This window comes from Thermobia domestica, chromosome 15 (assembly GCF_964235325.1).
Source record: "Thermobia domestica chromosome 15, izTheDome1.hap1.1, whole genome shotgun sequence".
Classification (NCBI taxonomy): Eukaryota; Metazoa; Arthropoda; class Insecta; order Zygentoma; family Lepismatidae; genus Thermobia; species Thermobia domestica.
The window spans coordinates 77586460-77607265 of record NC_137468.1 but is presented as its reverse complement, the minus strand read 5'-3'; the positions used below and the strand labels follow the sequence as shown (position 1 = coordinate 77607265).

The window sequence follows — 20806 nt, the reverse complement described above, 5'->3', positions numbered from 1 at the left end:
TAATTATTGTTCTTTTGCGTACTGACCTCACTCGTCCTCATTCAGACGAAAACCGCCTTGCTTTTGTTATCTGTATTGTTCCGGGACCCTAAAAGCTGTCCCCTTGACGAGTGGTCATTCGATAGCCTGTTTGCTTGAGATGGACATCTGCGCCTTTGCGCCTTCACTCGGTTGTTATTGAAATTGTATGTCATTTAACCATCTATCATCCGAGCTGCATAGCTCCTCTTTGACACGGACTAATTTGAAGTCCCAATATAAACAGCCTTTTTCAAGGCTACCTCTTGCTATCAATATAAACAGCCTTTTTCAAGACTACCTCTTGCTATCAATATAAACAGCCTTTTTCAAGGCTACCTCTTGCTATTGTTCATTATTATTGTACTAATAACAACCTCCTCCACCAAGACATACTTTGGTGACAGATTGGTGGAATGTGCACGCGCAACATAATTGTTGTCGGCCTGTGACATGCGATACCTCGCGTCACGCACATAATTTGATAACCGAATCGTTGGGATATGTACCCGCTGACTTAAGTTGGTGGCTACATTGAGACTCGAACCCTGGCCCACATAAATAGTGGCCCTGAAATGAATTAATCTTGTTGTGATATAATTATCCTCTGGCGGTATATAAATACTTGTTGTTCTTGGCTATCGTTCTCTATATCGGTGTCTTCACACCCTGTCAGTACGCCCATAAATTAGTTAAGCGCTCGTGTATATAAAACCTATATTTTGAATTCTACCTGAGCTTACTTGGGAGCGTGAACAAACTATTCGTTGTTCTTTAAATGCAAATGATAGAATCGGTGTTCTACAACTTTCTAACACTGAGAATCCTACCAGTCCACCACGAAGGTCTAAGCTTCCCCTTGAGACCGTTCGTGGCCGCGACAGAATTGGTGGCAAGCGGAAGGGATATGTCACCGCCGCGACAAAATTGATGGCAGCGCGTGACATGCGAACCTGCATCACAAGTGTAAATTCTGTTAATTTTGGTAAATTTTGGTAACAGCTTGTGATAGCGAAAAATTTAATCTATCTTGTAAATTGTTACACTGTATTGATTTAATCTTGTAATTTTAGTTAAAATTTAAGGAAAGTGTGTTTCAAAGTAAATCAAGTTAATTTGTGTGTTTTTGAATAGTTTGCACACCTCATTCAAAAGATTTTGTTCATTTTAAATCACAAGATAGTTGTATGGTAGAGACACAACAAATCTCTCATTTTGCTTTGTTGACGTAAACGTAATCTTACATTCTTTTACAAATTTAAAAAGAGAGTTAGGTATAGTTTCATTGCAGAACTTATTGTTCCAATCTTTTTAAGCTAAGATAACACTCACAGAAACATCTTGTTCGTTTATTCTCCAACCCCCCCCCCCCCCCCGTGGTAGTTGTAAATAAAGAAAAACAAGATCAAAGAAGGTTCACACCTAGAAAGAAAATAGGGTAGAAAATTGACCGCGACAGGAAGTTTTCAATCTTTTGGACAGAAAGCCTTTCCTTTTGCGCTCGCCGTCAACCCACGGCTGTAAAAAAAAAAAAAAAACAGCGAAAATAGCGGAACGAAATAGTTGTTTCCCTCCGCAACCTTTCGAAGAACGATCTGTTTTCTTTCAACTGGTGAAGTTTCTTTCTTCTTCCTAGTAACATTAATAAGAAGGTATAATAGTAGTAGTAAAGAAAAACGGAGGCGTGAGAATTCTTAACTCATTAAGTGAAGTGCAGTTATTTGATTCGTGTAAAACTTAATTACTTAAGTCATTGATCATAGAGAGAAAGTCCATTTGTTTTATGTATGTGACGATATCCACTCGTTCGTTCATTTATTCGTCACTCGTTCGTATTTCAGTAGTTTAGTAGAGAGAGAGAGAAAGAAAAATTAGTTGTCAAAATGTTTGGCCATCATAAATTGTATTACCCTGTCTATAAAGAAGACGAAGTTCTCATGCAAGATTCTTCATTTAAGTACCTACTTGCGCAACGTTCAGTTTTGCCTAAATTTGAATTGTTTAATCCCACTTACGGATTAACAGAACAAGAGGAAATTGTTCAAAATCTACGCGGCTTACGATTCCGAAAATGGTATGAATTGCATTTCCAGACTAGCCTAGCGAATAGTTCAGAAATTATATTTCACGGCATCAAAACCATGTCTTTGCATTATCTCTCTAATTTAGTTGAGTATCATGAAGAGTTACGACCTTCAGTTCTTTTCGCATTCTCTGGTCCGAATCCGAGAATACAAATTGTTGCTTTATTACCGCTAGTCGACAAAAATCTTGTTGTCAAACACCTAGAATCAACTCTTATTGATTTGCGTTTAGTTAAATGTGTCAAAACGGATGACCCTTTGAAATCTTTGAAGTTGTACAACGATTTAGCGTTTCTAATCGTTTCTAGTAACAGAAGCTATCTAAACCTCACGGCAAATGTAGAACTTTTCAATGAAAATGTATCCATTTATGAGTATTATTAGACATGAATTGAGAAATTGCGTGCATTCATGTATGTTTGTTCAGGAATATTGAAACCTATTATTTAATGAAAATGTTGTAGACTGCTCTAGTTAAATATCTTTGTATTGCAATGGCTGTATAATATCAAAGTAATATGGAAAGTATCAATCTGAAAATCTAATTGCAACTGTGTCGGACGTAAAAATGTCGTCAGCCCATGTGACGTAATCATCAAACTCAGGTGCTTCCGCTCAATTTATAATCTCGCTAATTTTCAATTGTAGTGTTTTGGGTTAAGTAGTAATCCCCTCGCATCTTGAAGAAATTCATATAGATTGCGTTTGATATGTAGGATACATATCTCTCTTTTGTGCTAGATTGCTATTGACAGTGCCTTCAAACTGTCCTCGAAATAGCGATTGCGAATTGCTGCCTACTCGCGTAAAACAGCTGTCGTCATCTTTTCGGAGTGACCACACCTCTTTGCGTCAGTCTAGGTCCAGCCATGCTTATGTTGATTCAATAGGTCCGTAAATTTACCGACCTGGGCGCATTTTCTTGCAGCCCCTCTGTCTTCTCCCAGAAGACAAAATGCGATAAAAAGGCGAATAAAACGCAAGGAAAAGGAGGCCAAGTGTCTTGTTTCCTTTGCAGAGATATGTAAATGTGGTAAAAGTGCGAATTAGCGGCCCTTCTGAACAGGCCTGCTATACTGAGTAAGTTTGCTGTTGTATAAAAGTGATTCCGAGCGCCATCCGCTCCAAGGTTATTGTCAAGCGAGAAAATCTTTCAGGTATATTGAAGTTAGTATTATGTGTTATTTCATTACGTATTAGTTATCTTAGGAGCACCAATGACTAGTTCCATTCATTCTTCCTTAAGTAAAAGGTTGTCCGCACCAGAAAGCCTATTAAAGTTGCCCACGGCCGAGTTAATTGTGTATTTGTCTAAATGTTCTACTAAATTAAGCCATTATTATCTTTTCTGCGTTGAAATCAGACGCCTCAAAATTGCTAATAAAATTCATGCAATTATTACTAAACGTAACAAGTCATCCAATCTCATTCAAAAAGCCAAGCCGCCCCTCTCAAAAAGGAAAATCTTAATGTAAAACTCTCTCATCCGAAGTTTAATTATCGTTAATTTGTTATTTGAAGATCAATTGTTTGATCTACAACAGTGACTTAAGGATTCTCGAGCTCTCGCCATATGTAAATGAAAATCATTTAATCTAGAGGTTAATTGTAAAGCGAATTTTAGTAAGAAATTCTGGTATAGTGATCTAATTGTGTATTATTCGTGCCCTTAAATAAGGATGAAAAATGTATGAATTTAGTATGATTAAGTACCCTTATCTGATGCCGATTAATTGGAAACCAAATATTGATTCAAATAATCGCCTATGCATGTTTACAATGTAGTTATAATGTAATGAAAAAGCTTTTAAGGTAATATGTATACTTAATTATAGGCAATACATGTAGAAATATTATGATAGTTTAAATGTCTTCTAACCGCTCATCTAGTCCAGTAGCGTGGACGAGCTCACATTAATTAGCTATTCGCGAATTAATAACATTAGTATTTTATCGTTAATTGTAAATGTTCAATTATAACTCAAATATTACTATTTCAAACGAGAAGTGTCTATGAATTGCCTAATCATGAAACTTTAGTAGATTTATTTATGTTGAGTCATTAGTACGAAAGGCATATTCATCCCTTTCTAAAATAATCTATTGAAACAAAAATTGTGCAACTTGCGTCCCACGCGCAAAGAATATAATTTATTTCAACCATACTAGAAGTCAGTATGTTAATTAATTTTAGAACTATCTATTGTTTGTTGTTCAGGAATCTCCTTTAATTACTCGTAAGTTAATATCATTGAAATAACAATTAACTTACTTAACTTATTTAAGCATTATTTAACGGATTCATAAGATCATAATGCATAAATAGCTTATATTTTTTTCATATCTGTAATTTCTTGCTCTGTATCATAATATCATTGTGGCATAGTGATTTTATATTTCCCACATAAATGTACAAAAGGTCTTTCACCTGTACTCTAAAACACTTTCAGTGAGAGAATCAATTTTCATGTTATCTCGTAAGCTTTGCCATTTTGTAAATCAATTATGAAGGATTCATTATCAATTTCTATAACAATTGATACAAACTGATCAAACTAATGCTTGTAGCTATAAATTCGAAATAATTAAAGTAACAAAATGCATAAGAAATAGCCACCATAACATTGTTGCTAGTAATAATAGTATTAATATTGATGTTGCCAACAACATCCATGCTAATAATAATCGTATTGAAAACGATAATGTTTCAAATCAGGAGGTCTATAATACCTCGTACGTTATATTAATTATATAAGAATAAAAGTGTGACAATAGTATTCTGTCTAATCCAATGCAATGATAATTTGCATCATTAATTTGTTAAACGTACATCTAAAAGGTAGCTGTAATTTACACTTACAATATATTAGTCATATGTGTAAAAGGTACAATCTCGAAACATCTGTTTCCAAATAGAATGGTTCCGTTAACGTAGGGACAAGAAACAGTTTAAAAAAAAAAAAAAAAAAAAAAAATATCTCAAAGTTTAGTTGTGTAGCTGAAGAATATATATATGAGTCTATATACAGATTCTTGAATTCTTTCATCTTCTGTGGTTTACCCCTCTGTAGAAAATATCATATATCAGCTCGAGACCAAGCTGAATGTGTTAATGGTTTAGGGTAGTTTTTTTTTTTTAAAAGAAAAAGAAAAAGTTAAAAAGAAAATGTACCGTTAAGTCTAAAAAGTAGGTCAAGTTCATCTCTTATCCTTTAATGGTTTGTTTGGGTTCAGTAAGGTCAACTATGTGTCTACTTCCTTATTATGTTTCCGTAGATAAACAAGAATTTGGTAATTCTGTTTCCTTTTGTTTTTGTATCTTTGCAAATACAATTCGATATTGCTATCGCATACGAATTACTTGGTCTCATATTATTTTTATTCTATCAGCACAATTGTTAGAAAATCTTAATAATTTTGGAAATTATTATTAAAAATAAAATCATTTAAATTTACATGTAAAATTTTAAGGTACATATGGAGAAAAGTTATAAAGGTTTAAAGAATTAATGCATTTAGTTTAAGCTCATATACATACTTTGTAAATGTCTATAGGTATAGCGTATTGATTAGCATCATTGAGTTTATGATCCAATCATGTAGTTTAAAGTTCACTAATCGTGTCATTTCTTAGTTTTATGTACTTATTATGAAATTGTCACTATATACTATATGAGTTCTCTTATATTGAGTTAGGGTATGTTCTATTTCAATTTTAATTAACCTTAGTATGTAGTATTGCTCGAACATACAACAGTGTTGCGACCTACCATAGGTAAAGTCAATGTTGCCAACCCAAAGTAAAAACTCATTTAACATGAAAGTGTTGCCAACTCTGAAAATTTATTTTGCCATTAGCCCTAAGTAAAAAAAAAAAAAATGTTTAGATTTGTCGGAGCAAACTAAAATTTTTTTTTTCCTTAAGGGGCGTCGACTGTAGTGTGCCACACGCGCCATCTCAATTGGCGCCAAAATTTTTGCCACACTCCACAATTACTCAAACAATTAACGACAATTATTTTTCTAATTGCGTAGACAAGTTTATTTTTTTCCTTAAATCTTAAAACAAGGAAGAACGAGAGAGCAGGGAAATGTTAGTCATTCTCTTCGCGCATTCAAGTTCCTCCCGCTGTCTTTATTTTTTTTTGTTGGATGAAATACTATGTCTGCTTCATCCCTCCCAGCCAGCTGACTGTCTGCTCAGGAATCAGTTAAACTATAACCTTTCTCGTCTAGAGAAGATAATATTTTCTACTACAGGAAAGTAATAGATTCCTACTTTTTGGTTATCAAAATCTTAAATAAATAGAAACGACAGAATTAATATGAAATTCGTTTAGTTAACTTAAAGGTTAAAAAGGTTATTTTGTTAGTCAACCATATATTCAATAACTATGACACAGAGTCTCATCTTCCCGTAATACGACCACAAGTGTTCGATTATAAATTTGATTATTCACTCTGTTTTTGGACGTTTTAGTAATATAAATTGTCACAGACATAAGTCGTTAATTTTTAAAGCACACTTGCAAAGTTTGAACTTTTGAACTCTTGAAATTTTATTGAAAATATAATGTGTCTGGAGAGTCACGGTGTAATTAAAATTGTCTCAGTAAATTGTACTATCTGTAACTAAAATTGACTCTTTGTACACATGAGGTCAAATGTTAACCTTCTCAGGTTATCAGGGTTTTTGTATCAGTAAATTTTTCCATGTACAGGAAGCTTTTAGGATACGCCCTCCGCCTGCTTACGCAGTCGCAGAAACTTAAATTCGTTTAATAAATAATTCGAAATCCAATCAGGTAAAACCCTGACTTACCCCTGCCTTCACACGTCCCTACCCTAGTGCCGTGTGAAAATGATAAGGTCGAACAAAAAGTGAGAACATCTCTCTAGAGAAATTAATCAATTCATAGAATTCGTCAATTCGGGGATTATTCCATAGTTTTTCGAAGAGGCGCGGGCCTCCGCCCGTTGCCCCCTTCGGGGGAATTCCGATCACCTTTAGGAGTGGCACAAGCTCCAGCTTGTTGCTTCCTTCGGGTAAAGTTCCATCAAACTCTAAGACATGGACTTATCGTCCACAGTCTAACTTGGAACTACGCCGGAACGTTGACACTCTTGTTATAGCCCGTTCTTCGGTCGGGAGAAACTTTGTTACATCCCTCACCGACTTGTGCTATTGTGTCGGCAGTGACTGTTAACTTCCATCATACGGCGTAAGGACGGTATTCCTTCCACCACGGATATTTCATAAAGATTCATCATTGGAGACGAGCAGTGTGTGTTATCACTAATTCAATCCTAAGTGCTCAACTGGACAGTACTTCAGTTCTCACTGTGAGTATACAGTCAACCTACAAACTTAGTTATTATTACTCAGATTCTGCTTACCTAATCTGAGCATTGGCTCTTCACGGATCTCCTCAAGATCTCTCATTAAACTCAACTTTTGTGTACCTAAATGCTTCCTAAAACACTATTAGTTAACCTGTGCTAACGCTGAGTTACGTAGAAAACCTCATGTAGGAAGTCACCCTGTAATGTATTCAGTCTACGGACTTATTCGAGCCAGCTAATAAAATTCTTCCTAACTCGAACTTGCATTGTTTACGTCATTCCAAAAACATTCTCAATACTTCCCTTTTGGTGAACGTTTCATAATTCTTTCTCAATATCTATATTAACGCCTCGTATCGACGTGCCCATGTTGTAGTCTACTGGAGAAGGCAGATGACCTGTGGAATGAAATCCTGTTGGACGTAGTTCGAATCTGGGAACTGCATTCACCATTCGTCTCACCTCTATTCCATCATCCATCCAGGAGAAGACCAGCCTGTGCGAAGTCCCAAATATTCCGAAGACTTCTAATCCCGTACGAAGCTCAGTGACGACATCGTCTTACATGAAGTCCTGATCATCGTCCGTCTATCCTGTTCTTGTATTTCAGCCGCTCGAAGTACAAGTAAGTTTCTCGTAATAGTGTTCTTAGTGCTTTTAAGTGATTGTGCTACCTGGTGCGTACGAAACGGCTACAGCAGCGTCGAAGATAGCCCCGGAGTCTTCCCATCTCGACTTAGAGTGCCTGGAGGTAGGACCACGGACCTCAGGTGGGTTATCACTGTTTATTTAATGTTTTCATGTAACTGTCATTTGCATTCTCTTTTCATAAAGTCGCTTAACTGTAAAGGGGATCACCTCCCAAGTAGTTTCAAAATTACTTTGAAACCTTTTGTTGCTTAAATATCGTTTGTGTGAATTGCTAATTACTTTTGATTTCCTAGATCTCTATTAATTCGAGCAGCAATCTCGTGTCTAATTATAATGATATAATATGTCTTTGATATGCTAATTTGCCAAGTATTCTGAACTGGCTGATAGCAGTGGTATTCCAACTCGCTGACGCCTTCTCGCTAATATCGTAATACTCGTAATTATTGTTCTTTTGCGTACTGACCTCACTCGTCCTCATTCAGACGAAAACCGCCTTGCTTTTGTTATCTGTATTGTTCCGGGACCCTAAAAGCTGTCCCCTTGACGAGTGGTCATTCGATAGCCTGTTTGCTTGAGATGGACATCTGCGCCTTTGCGCCTTCACTCGGTTGTTATTGAAATTGTATGTCATTTAACCATCTATCATCCGAGCTGCATAGCTCCTCTTTGACACGGACTAATTTGAAGTCCCAATATAAACAGCCTTTTTCAAGGCTACCTCTTGCTATCAATATAAACAGCCTTTTTCAAGACTACCTCTTGCTATCAATATAAACAGCCTTTTTCAAGGCTACCTCTTGCTATTGTTCATTATTATTGTACTAATAACAACCTCCTCCACCAAGACATACTTTGGTGACAGATTGGTGGAATGTGCACGCGCAACATAATTGTTGTCGGCCTGTGACATGCGATACCTCGCGTCACGCACATAATTTGATAACCGAATCGTTGGGATATGTACCCGCTGACTTAAGTTGGTGGCTACATTGAGACTCGAACCCTGGCCCACATAAATAGTGGCCCTGAAATGAATTAATCTTGTTGTGATATAATTATCCTCTGGCGGTATATAAATACTTGTTGTTCTTGGCTATCGTTCTCTATATCGGTGTCTTCACACCCTGTCAGTACGCCCATAAATTAGTTAAGCGCTCGTGTATATAAAACCTATATTTTGAATTCTACCTGAGCTTACTTGGGAGCGTGAACAAACTATTCGTTGTTCTTTAAATGCAAATGATAGAATCGGTGTTCTACAACTTTCTAACACTGAGAATCCTACCAGTCCACCACGAAGGTCTAAGCTTCCCCTTGAGACCGTTCGTGGCCGCGACAATATATATCAAATACATTAAGAGCATGAAGTTAACCTACCTCTCGGAGCAAAGGGAATTCACCGTTATTTTATTATAAAGAATGAAGCCAATTCATTAGGAACTAGGGTAACTCGCTTACGACTAACTTGTTGCTGCAATCCTGTACAGTGCATACTGTATATTACTGGGTTATATAGACTTATAGGGCTAATTGTTGATGGACGTTGTTATGCGATATTTGCACTTGTATTTACTAACCTCGCTGAAGATTCTGTACGACCCTTATTACTTTACGTGGGTTGACAGCGAACGGGACTTCGTGTATTTCTTGATACCTGTCTAAAGCCAGACACCTCCTCTTGATAATAATGAAGTTTTACTGGGTACACAACTAACCAGTTATGCAAAAAAAATTCCTTGGACAAGTGTTTTCTTTCCCTTTCTTAGGACATTAGCAGGGCTTCTTTTTACGTAATATTGTCTAAGCTTTTGACCAAACAAGATTATGAAATACAGAAATGTATCAGGTTACTTTGCTGTGACATATGGGGAATTACTCCCGATACCTTAGTAACTCATGAAGGAATCGCAAGCCAGACGTTTCAGGGCTGATTGAAGGTATATGGTCAACAAATTGATCATCATTGTAAACTGCATTAGCTTCTCTTTCTTTCCTTCTTTAATCAGATTCTATATATCTCACAGTCAGTACTGATAATGTAATATCCAACTAAGAACTGAACTTTGTACTGCCTGCACTAAAATCAGGCGTATCAATGAGTTAATTTCAAAGGAGACATATTAAAAAAAAACTAGGTCCCCTGGATAATCGTGGAAAGCACACTTCTCTTCCAAGTCGTCTGGGTTTGGAACTTAGTGAGGCCCAACTTCCACTGGTCATAGGATATAATCATGAGACGTGAATAAAACAATTATTATGGCTTATACAATTACAACGCTGCAGAAATGAAGACCGCTAATGAATCATGTCAGAAGTTTATCACTTCTTTCAGATCTAGTCCGAAACCTACAAGACTTTTATCATTGGATATATCTGTCTATACCAGACAACTTTCGTTAAAAATTACAAATTTTGATAAAAATCAATTAAATCCCGTTGTCACCTTACAAATGAGAGAAATTATATGAACCCGGTGGAAGCTCGTGTGGTTCTGTTCCCGCGTTAAGCTGGAGGTCTACTTCTCACAGCCTCGGTGCTGAAAGGGAGTTAAGCTCCAACCCAACGAACTAAATTATTCCAAACTGAAAAATCTTCAAGGAAAGCCAGACTGGGAATTATCATATACTACGGAGACATGAGGGAATAAAACGAAAAATTCCCCGTCGCAAATAGCATTCCTTTGTATAATAAAATGAAAAATATCGCTAGGAGATGCTTAAATAAGTGTGTATAATGCAAGGATATCGGTATACAGTTTCTTCTGAAGTACATTTCATCCTTTATAAAAATTAATTTTAATACTAAGAATAATGAAATAAAAGCAGTAAAGTAAAATTCCAACCGAAAGCTTTGTGTATACATCTACATAACGCACGCGTATTTTTATCTATTTTTTTAAAAATGCACTTTTTCCCATTTTAATAAAATAGTGTATTTTCTTTGAGGCCTTACGAATCCTCTCTTACTGCTTTCAATTGAAATTGCTTTAGAGGAACGATTTTATTATCCTTAGAAAAAACACCCTTCTTTTGTGGAATGTAGAACCAGTGGCGAATTCCTTAAGGCTGTTGCTACCTCTTCGCTGAGTCGAGTTTTCCCCTATCTAATAACATTGGAACTTTTTTCGTGTTTTTCTCAGCAAGCAATGAACAAATCCTTATAAAAATTTGCATAGAGTCAGGTCGATAATAAAGGATTTGTTATATGAGCTTATAATTTTACTAAAAGCCTCCAATTAAGTTATTCATTCCCCTCTTTTTTTCATGTGAAGATTTGCAACAGTGCGATCTCTGCGTCTCCCTGTTTGTATTAGCAGCGTGAGGGAAATGCGGGCTAGCCATTTAAAACAGGTTTTTAAACTCTGTCCATATCACATCTGTGGAATGAAATTTTCTAGCCCTCTCGTCCTTTTGGAGGACAGATTTATGGCACTGAGAAGGAGGGGGCGCTCTTTATTTTCTTTCCTAAACCTATTGCTTTTAGTATATTCGTCTAGTCTCATTCGGAGTTCTTGTGGTTACTTTCAACCATAGCAAGATGCCTCTTGTGTCTCATGTATTTCAGTCTTATACCTGGTGATTGGTTATACAAATACAAATTAGCAGACGATTGTGATAGCAGATAAATTTCCTGTGTGGGGGCCGCGGTGGCTCAGTGGTAGAGCGTTCATCTCAGTTGCATGGGGTCCTTGGTTTGATCCCAGCTCCCGCTAAGTGAACTTTGTGGTGGACAAACATCGTGTGCATGGGTTTTCTCGGGGTTCTCCTGTTTTCTCCCACTTTCTTCATTCCATTTCATTCATTACTTATCATCACAGTCTCCTTTAGCCTAACCGGCATAACTGTGGGACGTAAAACTTACAGATTTCATTTTATTTTCAAATTTCGTGTGTGAAATAATAATAATAATAATAATAATAATAATAATAATAATAATAATAATAATAATAATAATAATTATTATTATTATTATTATTATTATTATTATTATTATTATTATTATTATTATTATTATTATTATTATTATTATTATTATTATTATTATTATTATTATAGGAAATTCTTGGCACAAGAGATTGTAACGAGCAAGGAATATCAGTGCGGCTTGGCACTAGTAATTTAGTTAAAATTTGTGGTCACCACATCGGTTTCTCCTTGCCGGTGTTTCCTTGACCAGAGACTGGCCGCGCTTCCGACACCAGTGGGTTTTCACATTGAAAACACCAGCGCTCTTTGACTTTTGTAACCTCACGGAAACAGGTAAACCAGTGGAGATAGCATTTTGGAATAATTATGACAATCGACAGACAATCGAGAGTTTCATTACTTTCGATATCACCAGAGCAACTAGAAGTTGCAATCTACTTTTTGAAGATCTAATTAGGACAGAATAAAATATTAAAACTGGTAACAATATTTCAAATCCAAGATAATACAAAATATATTTTCAAGCTTATAATTAATATATCACCATAAACTGTACATACTGTATGCAATTGTGAAAAGTTTTTTGTACGGACAAAAATGTGGCTATTCTAGTGCGCATGTATGAGTTAAAATTAAACGCCAAATAATCAAGATAGATCAAGTGAAAAATAAGAGAGGATGTGAAATCATCTAGAGCAGGCAGAAGGCACGTGACCAAAGTGAACCCAATACAATGTTGACCTTGATAACAAAACATATGTTTCTCTTGGTTACTAGGAACGACCTTGCTCGGTCAACGATTTTAACTCTGTGCTTCAATGACTATTACAGGATATTGCTATTATCTATTCTATGACAAATTAACACTCTGGTGTGTACTAGAAATAAAATTATCAAAGTATTACGAAATAACATGTAATTAATATATTCTCTTTTGGAAAGAATTGGTCACACAGATATGAATGATATAATTTATCTATCTGTGAATTTTCAGTGCTATTGTCAAAATTTTCTAAATTCGAATAGGCCTATTAACACAGGAACTTTTCTGGCTACACGCTCCTGGCATAAGTGGAAAAAAATAAAATCTTTGTCTTAGTCCCACGGCTAGGATAAAGACGGTGATGATGAGAAATGAATGAAACGGTGGAATGGACAAAGTCGGAGGAAACAGGAGAACCCCGAGAAAACCAACGCACACAGTGTTTGTCCACCACCAAGTTCACTTGGCGCGAGCTGGGATTGACATAAGTGGAGGGGGGATTCTGAGATTCAACGTATCTTCCTGAAATCTAACTTTAAATCTATTAGGAATAAAATGAAAAACTAGTTTTTTGAGCGAACTGTTCACAGGTAAGTTCAACTTGCAGTTTTATTCAACACCCCGAATTGTCATATGACTCAAAAGTGGAGAAAGTCTAAAAATCAGAAGTCCGGAATGAAGGGATAAATAGAGAATCAGGATTTTAGCTTCAAATTGTAGTTGAACGCTGCCCAGCCCTGTATATACACTTGTAATATTTACTTAAATGAAACTTTATTATTAAATATAAAAATTGCATGTAACAAAATGTTATCTTCACGAAGTAAGGGACATTTAAGTTAGTTTAAAGAAATCAAAACCATATCATTAGAACACCATTGTATTACAAAGGAAACAAAAATAAATCACCATATAAACCAATGGGTTAAAAACAAAGATGACTTATGTATTTAACGCCGTTAAACATTTAAGGAAATTTAGGTAATAGCAGCAGTGGCGGAGCTAAAACGTAAAAAGTGGGAGGGAGCCAAACCCCAGACTATGACAGATAGGCCTATACTATGAGTTTATTATGAACTTCCAAAAATGTATAAATAAAGCTTAAATTATCTTTGTCACTCAAAAAACTGCCCTCGGCCCCTTGCTAGATCCGCCACTGGCTTTCGTTTTGACAATATCTTGTTAAAGTAAATATTTTTTTTTTTTTAAAAAAAAGGACAGACCGTGTCAAATGTAGAACCCCGTAATTTCCTCTCTAATATACACTTATTCACTAATTAAATACAAAGAGAATACTTAATTTAGCACCCCGAATTACCACAAGCTTGTTGTGTGTAACTCAGTAAATATATACTTAACACAAACACTTAAACAATTCTTTTCTAAATGGATTAAATGACTTCGTGTGAAGCATACAAATAACGCTCTGGCGCATCACAAAAAAGAGATACTTATTTTAGTTCATTAGGAACACAACCAAACTACAAGAATATACGAGCAAGCATACTAATTATCATCTAAGGTCTATTAGGAACACAGGACTTAATAAACAACCAAGCTTTCTTTTATGGAAGCACGTATTGGTATGGAAAATTTTCTGTACTTGTTAGCGTTTGAACATCTATTTGACCTCCCTGTACTGTTAATACACTTTGCACATTGCACGTGAACTTCCATCATGGTAAACACATGTGCCGCATGCTACCAGTATGCACAACACCTTTGTGTGAATACAAGGCAGATACACATACAACCATTATGGCACCTTGCTTTCTTCTTTCTCTTCATAAGTGAGACGAAGAGAGAAATCATCCATTAATTTCAAAAATACAGCAAAACAGTGGCGCACCCAAGAGATATTTCCGGGTTTAATACTTCCCTCGAACAAGATATTGTGAAAAAATAAACATTTACATGACAGTAGCGGATCTAGAAGGTAAAAACTGGAGGAGGGACAACCAGAATCCAGACCTATGATAGTACGGTATATCATGAGTTTACTATAAATTTTCAATCCTATATAAATAATAGCTTAAGTTATCTCTGTCACTTAAAAAACTGGGGGAGGACTAAGCCCCCGGCCCCGGACTTGAGCCACCACTGCTATACGCACAAAATATATACCTAAAGTGGTATGAATTTGGGACCTTGAACCCCCGACCCTGTAGGAAAATTCTGTGTATGCTACTGTTCTGGCCTATAACACACGCAAGAATTCAACATAATGTATTACTTAGGCATACCTACTTGTAAGAGGCATACATTGCATTGGATTGCATTCAGCTCCGTGTACGTGTGTGTGTGTGTGTGCGAGAGAGAGAGAGAGAGAGAGAGAGAGAGAGAGAGAGAGAGAAATGAAAAATTCCATCAGCACCGTGAAAATTTTAGCAGCCTCTGATTAAAACCAGCCTTGACTATGTAAATGTGCAAGAAAATTCGTTGTAATAAAATATTGAAACCAACTTGGCTTTTCCGATCCAGAGTATTTCATTTTATGCCGGTTTGCGAGTAGCTATCAGAAAGATTAAGAACACTGCCATGCATTACCATAAACACAAAGTTCCATTGGAATCTCTTGTGACTGAAGAAGATTACAGAACATCTTATCCAGGCCCGTATTTAAGTAAGGGCTATTCTGTGCTCGAGCACAGGGCGGCAGAATTTAGGGGGTGACAAAATTTTGGATTTTTCTTAAGATTCATACTAAAGTAATATTCAAAACTAGCAACCCGCAGAGTCCCGCGCACGCGCGAGAAAATATGCTAATTTGCTCTAATTTCAATAGTTACTAATTTAGCTAGCTTATCTGATTATTTTTAAAGTCATCCTCTCCCACCCCCACCTCAAGGGGTGAGGATGAACTTGAACATCTAGAAAACTCATACTGTTAATCTCAGCAACATCGAAAACTATCAAGTCAATACTAATATCTGTCGTTTTCGATTACTTCGAAAATCTCGCTCCATACCTGGGGAGTGGAGTATGACAAAGTTGTATTGGATTAAAACTGTCACTATTCATCTCAGTGACCCCAAAAACTATGAATTCAACTATAATATGGGTCGTTTTCGATTATTTTTAAAATGCCCCATAGCCTATGTTTGCAAAATCACGGCTTGCTTCCTTGTTTGAAACATGAGTGTGTTCGGGGAAGGAGGGGGGCAAATTATTTACAGTACAGGGGTGCATAATATATAAATACGGGCCTGATCTTCTCTATATAGGACTAACAATTTCAATCTCGAGATGGCAAAGCTGAGGGCGAGAGGACGTCTAACCACGACAGAAAATGTCAGTGATGATGCCTGTATAAAATCACATTTAAAGCATCCCGTTATATACTAAGAATATAACTAATTTCCAAATGCCATATGTAATATTTACTACATGAAGACGAATTTTCATCAAAGATACCTTAGTCTTTATAAAATGGAGGTGCCTCACCCTAGCTCTAAATTCCTAATTATAACGATTCCTCGTACCTAAATGATAAGTATAGATGCCGAATACCTAGTCCAATTCATTCTCGGTGGGAGCTCGTGATTTTCGAGACTCTACACTAAGCTGCAAGTCACATCTCACATAGCTTCAGTGCTGAATCAAACAACATACATGAATCCAACGAAAGTAGGATCGCATTCTATCTTCTCCTATTGAAGATTGCACCCGGAACCACTAAAAAACAGAAACGCTAAACAGGATCCCACGGTCAAGCCCGGATTAGTTTCCAGGGTGACTAGGCTAGAACCTGGGGCGGTATATCTGACTTCCGCTTCAAATCCTTATAGTATATTGCAGAATATATTTATTGTACTAGAAATTCGCTAAGTAGAAATGCACTTGAAGTTACATTGCTATTTTTTTTTTTTTTTTTGGGGGGAGGAGGGGAAGAGATTTCAGAAATGTATCCCAGGGCGGAAGAGAGTAAGGCATGAAAGTGAATTGTTAATATCCTACATTAGATTTGTTAATTCCATGTTGTATTGCATAACTTTAACTATTCAAGTTTTACTTAGTTATTTACTAATGACACATGTCAATCCTACCACTGAAGGACATGATACGGATACCTATCAACTAAACATCTTCTCAGAAACAAACATAAAACGGAAAGCCACATTCAGAAGAGACAGTGACACAGCAGAACAAGAAATGCAGAATTGTCTTGCTTATACATCACATACTAATGATGAGAGTAAGACACTCTTGTGTATTTGTATTCTTTTACATGTATCGTAATGGAGAAGTTGCCATAATCGCATGTTGGAGTTTTTCCTCAACTTTATAGCCAGTGGCCAGTTTCTTTCCGAAAATTTATATTCTACCTCTTCACAAATCATTCTAGTATAAAAACAATTTCGTTATTATTAGTTTAAGGGGTTACGTAAAATCTATTTACTTATCCCGAAACACAAAATGTTTGTTCTGGTTTCGAAAATAACGAATATCGGGGTAAATATCCAGAAATATAATGATGATAGAACCCGATTTACTGATAACCAATCAGTCAGCTGAAAGCTGCCCTCCCAGTTGATCTAGCATGCAGCACGCGCACTTTGAGTGTACAGGGTCTTAGGTTCGATTTTCGATAAGAGTGTTTAGAAATTTGAACGCATTACAATGGTTTGGATTCCACTTTAAATTTTAGGTCTAGGTCTCATATAAACTCGGTGCTAAAAATGGGAAGCTGTACCAAAGCCGTTAGGCTGGTCATAGCCTTTTATGGCCTCTTAGCTCAGGTGGAGCCGAAAGGCCACTTTACACCGAAAACACTAAGAATAAAAGATGCAAAAATTGATATAGTACTTGTATGAAATGTTCCGTCTTAGTATTGAAAAATCCTTGTTAAAAAAAAAAAAAAAAAAAGTTGCTGAACGTCGAGTTCGGACCAGGAATCTCCCCATCACCAAAGAACGCCAGTATTTATGCTTTACGTACCTTGTTAGTTCTGACTTTTATTAGGATCACGCTATTGGTGCTTATAAGACCCGTAACGTTAGTACGTCCGTCTATTACTTTACATGGCAACAGATGGCTGTAGCGATTATCCCAACCGAGTTATTTAATAGAGTTAATCCATTAACATCTCTACGGATAGCGGTGACTTTATGGTAGATATCCATATCTCATACATGAAAATATGTCCTGAGGTTAGATTTTTTTTTTTAAGTTAAAAGGTAAAACATTTTTCAAGGTACAAAGTTATGAGGTTAACAGATGTTCTGAAAATTAAATTTTTCACTTTAACATCCCACGTTTATGCGCTTTAGGTTAAGGGAACTATGATTAAGGCAAGTGAATGATAATGGAAGAATTGGTGGAATGAGAAAGTGGAAGGAAACAGGAGTACACAAAAAAACATGGACAGAATATTGTCCAACACAAGCTTACTTGGACGCGGATCAAACCAGGGTCTCCACGCACCAGAAGTAAGCGCTCTACCAGTGAGACATTGTGTCCCCAACATATGCTCTGGTTAAACCTAAATAAAATATTGGTGAGGTTAAAAGCTCACATACTTATGGCATGAGAGAGTATATAGACTACAGTATTGTTGTTTAGACTGATGCCAAACAAATGTGCTTCCCAGATATTATTATTATTATTTTCGGTTAAACATATATATATATATATATATATATATATATATATATATATATATATATATATATATATATATATATATATATGGCTGATATGAGAGGTTAAAACCTGAAGTATTGAGAAAGTATATAAAGCTTAGAGTATTCATATTGTTTTGAATCAGTTCAACCTCAAATACAACATCCTTCTGTTCAACTTCTATATATATAAATTATTTATTGTTTACGTATTTCGGTTGTTTCCTCGTTCAAATCTCACTTGAACATTAAAGAATTTGTAAATACTATGTATATTACGAGACCTAAAACTATTATTACTGACCGCTTCAACTGCCAGCATAGATTCAGTCATAAATAACTGAAGCGTGATCCCCTTTACTGTCTTTACCAGAATCTATATATCTCTTTAAAAATAATTGAAGTCAAAGTATTGTCATCCAACATCTTATAATAATATGGAACACATACTGTGTTTACCGATTAAGGGTTAAGTTCAACAAATGCAATTCACTATAATAATAATAATAATAATAATAATAATAATAATAATAATAATAATAATAATAATAATAATAATAATAATAATAATAATAATAATAATAATAGAGACCAAAATAAAAAAATATACACAAAAGTTGGTGCGGGCTAAGTTAAAAACCCCTTCCCCCCCAAAAAAAAATTGATGAAATTATTATTAAATTTCCTACATCTTCACACATTATATTCAACACTCATTCACTCACTTCTGATCACTGCTGTTCACACTTCAAACTGTATATAAACACCAACTTGTGTTACATGTAACGAAACAGAACACAAAAGATGTAGAAAAAAATATAAAAAATCAAGTTGCATGCTTAAATAAAGTTTCTTAGAATAGCTATACATATTTTCACTTACCGTTTGTCGTTCCGAAGAGTCACTGGGTTTTAATTGCTTATTGTTGTTGTCAGAGTCTCTGCATTCAGCTCGAGATACACAGGACCTCAACACCTCACGGTAATTCACTGAAGTTGAGTCTTGGTTACCACTTTTAACGTAAGCACGATGATCCACTTGAGGGAACTTCTTCCTATTTGCCGCTGGTGGCGCAGTATCTGCGCGGCGTTCACTCGAGTTCCTCGCGTCGTCTGCTAGAGCCTGATGGTATCCACGCCTATTAGTCTTCTTGTTTGTTGAATGTTTACAATTAGGTGTAGAAGGCTTGCAACTTTCGCAAACACTGACAAGAAAGCTCTCGGCAGAATCTGACTCTACAACAGATAGACCTTCAAAAACGTTGTTATATAAAGATGTTTCATCGGTATCTAGAACCAGAAATGTCCCAACAAGATCGTCGTCACCGTTCTTATACGCTGAAGAACCAGGAGTTGTTTTCACTGTTGTGGTGCTTTTAGTACTGACTGCGAAGCTCGCTTGCTTCTCCGTTAAAACTTCCCGCGACTTCTGAAAAATTCAAAGATTGGCAAGTTATCAAATAGATACGCCTGTCTTTTTCTAAAATGTATACTTTAACTCTTAAAGAAAGAAAAAAGAGATAGGCAACTTGAGATGCGTGATAAAACCATGTGCTTTCTATGAGTATTTCTGATGTAAGTCCCGTGATCATATGTTGAACTTACGACATTTGTGTGCCCTGGAACACCTCTCAACAGAATTACTACTTTTTTCTGTAAGCCCCCTCGCCGCTAATGTCTAGACACTGAAAACTAATTTTTCATATAAACATTTGTTTGTTGTAGTTTATATCTGGGGGCGGGGAGAAGTCTAATGTTCAAAAATCTCTCTGTCAACTTTACGTAACTGTATACTGTAGATTCTTTCCGTAAGTGACAAGGCATTGGGAAGTTTTAATCAAAAGACTTTGAAGTGACTCTCAGGATTGTCCTTTCAAGATGGTCGTTACGCAATGCTCTCTATCCAAACAGAATATTATAGTTTCCGATGTATGTAATATAGTTGGAGACTCATTCTTATTGTCTATTTAAGCGTCGCTCAATGGCTTAACAAACACATATTTAAAAATTGAAAAAAAAAATCAATTCTGCATATCTCCAGAGTAAACACTCTGGAAGCAAAGGGTAAATAAGCATCAATTAATCTAGTATTAACTGGTAAAATCCAGATATAGCATACAGTATTTGCAAGTTTTTGCTATTTGTTGTTCTTAACTTCCTCCACTAGTCAGTGACGTAACTAGGGGGGAAAACGGGGCTTGTGCCCTGGGGGCTGAATTGGGAGGGCGCAAAATTGGGTAAATGTTTGGGGAAGCGATTTGGTTTGGTTGGTCAGGGGGCGCTACGGCGAGTTCTTGCCCCGGGCGACAACTAGCCTTATTGCGTCTCTATCACTAGTCACTGTTACTTGTTGATTGGACCTGATTTTGAGCGAGAAGTTTCCCGAAGTTAGGTTTAA

General features: G+C 36.1%; 1 protein-coding gene across 1 annotated transcript in view; it reads right to left on the bottom strand.

Moving 5' to 3' along the window:
• LOC145671102 (uncharacterized) overlaps window positions 1–20806 on the bottom strand; it is a 215632-nt gene that overhangs the window by 10692 nt on the left and 184134 nt on the right. Inside the window, exon 2 of the mRNA XM_081739869.1 lies at window positions 19292–19837. Coding sequence (XP_081595995.1) covers window positions 19292–19837 — 546 coding nt within the window. The remainder of the gene's footprint in view (window positions 1–19291; window positions 19838–20806) is intronic.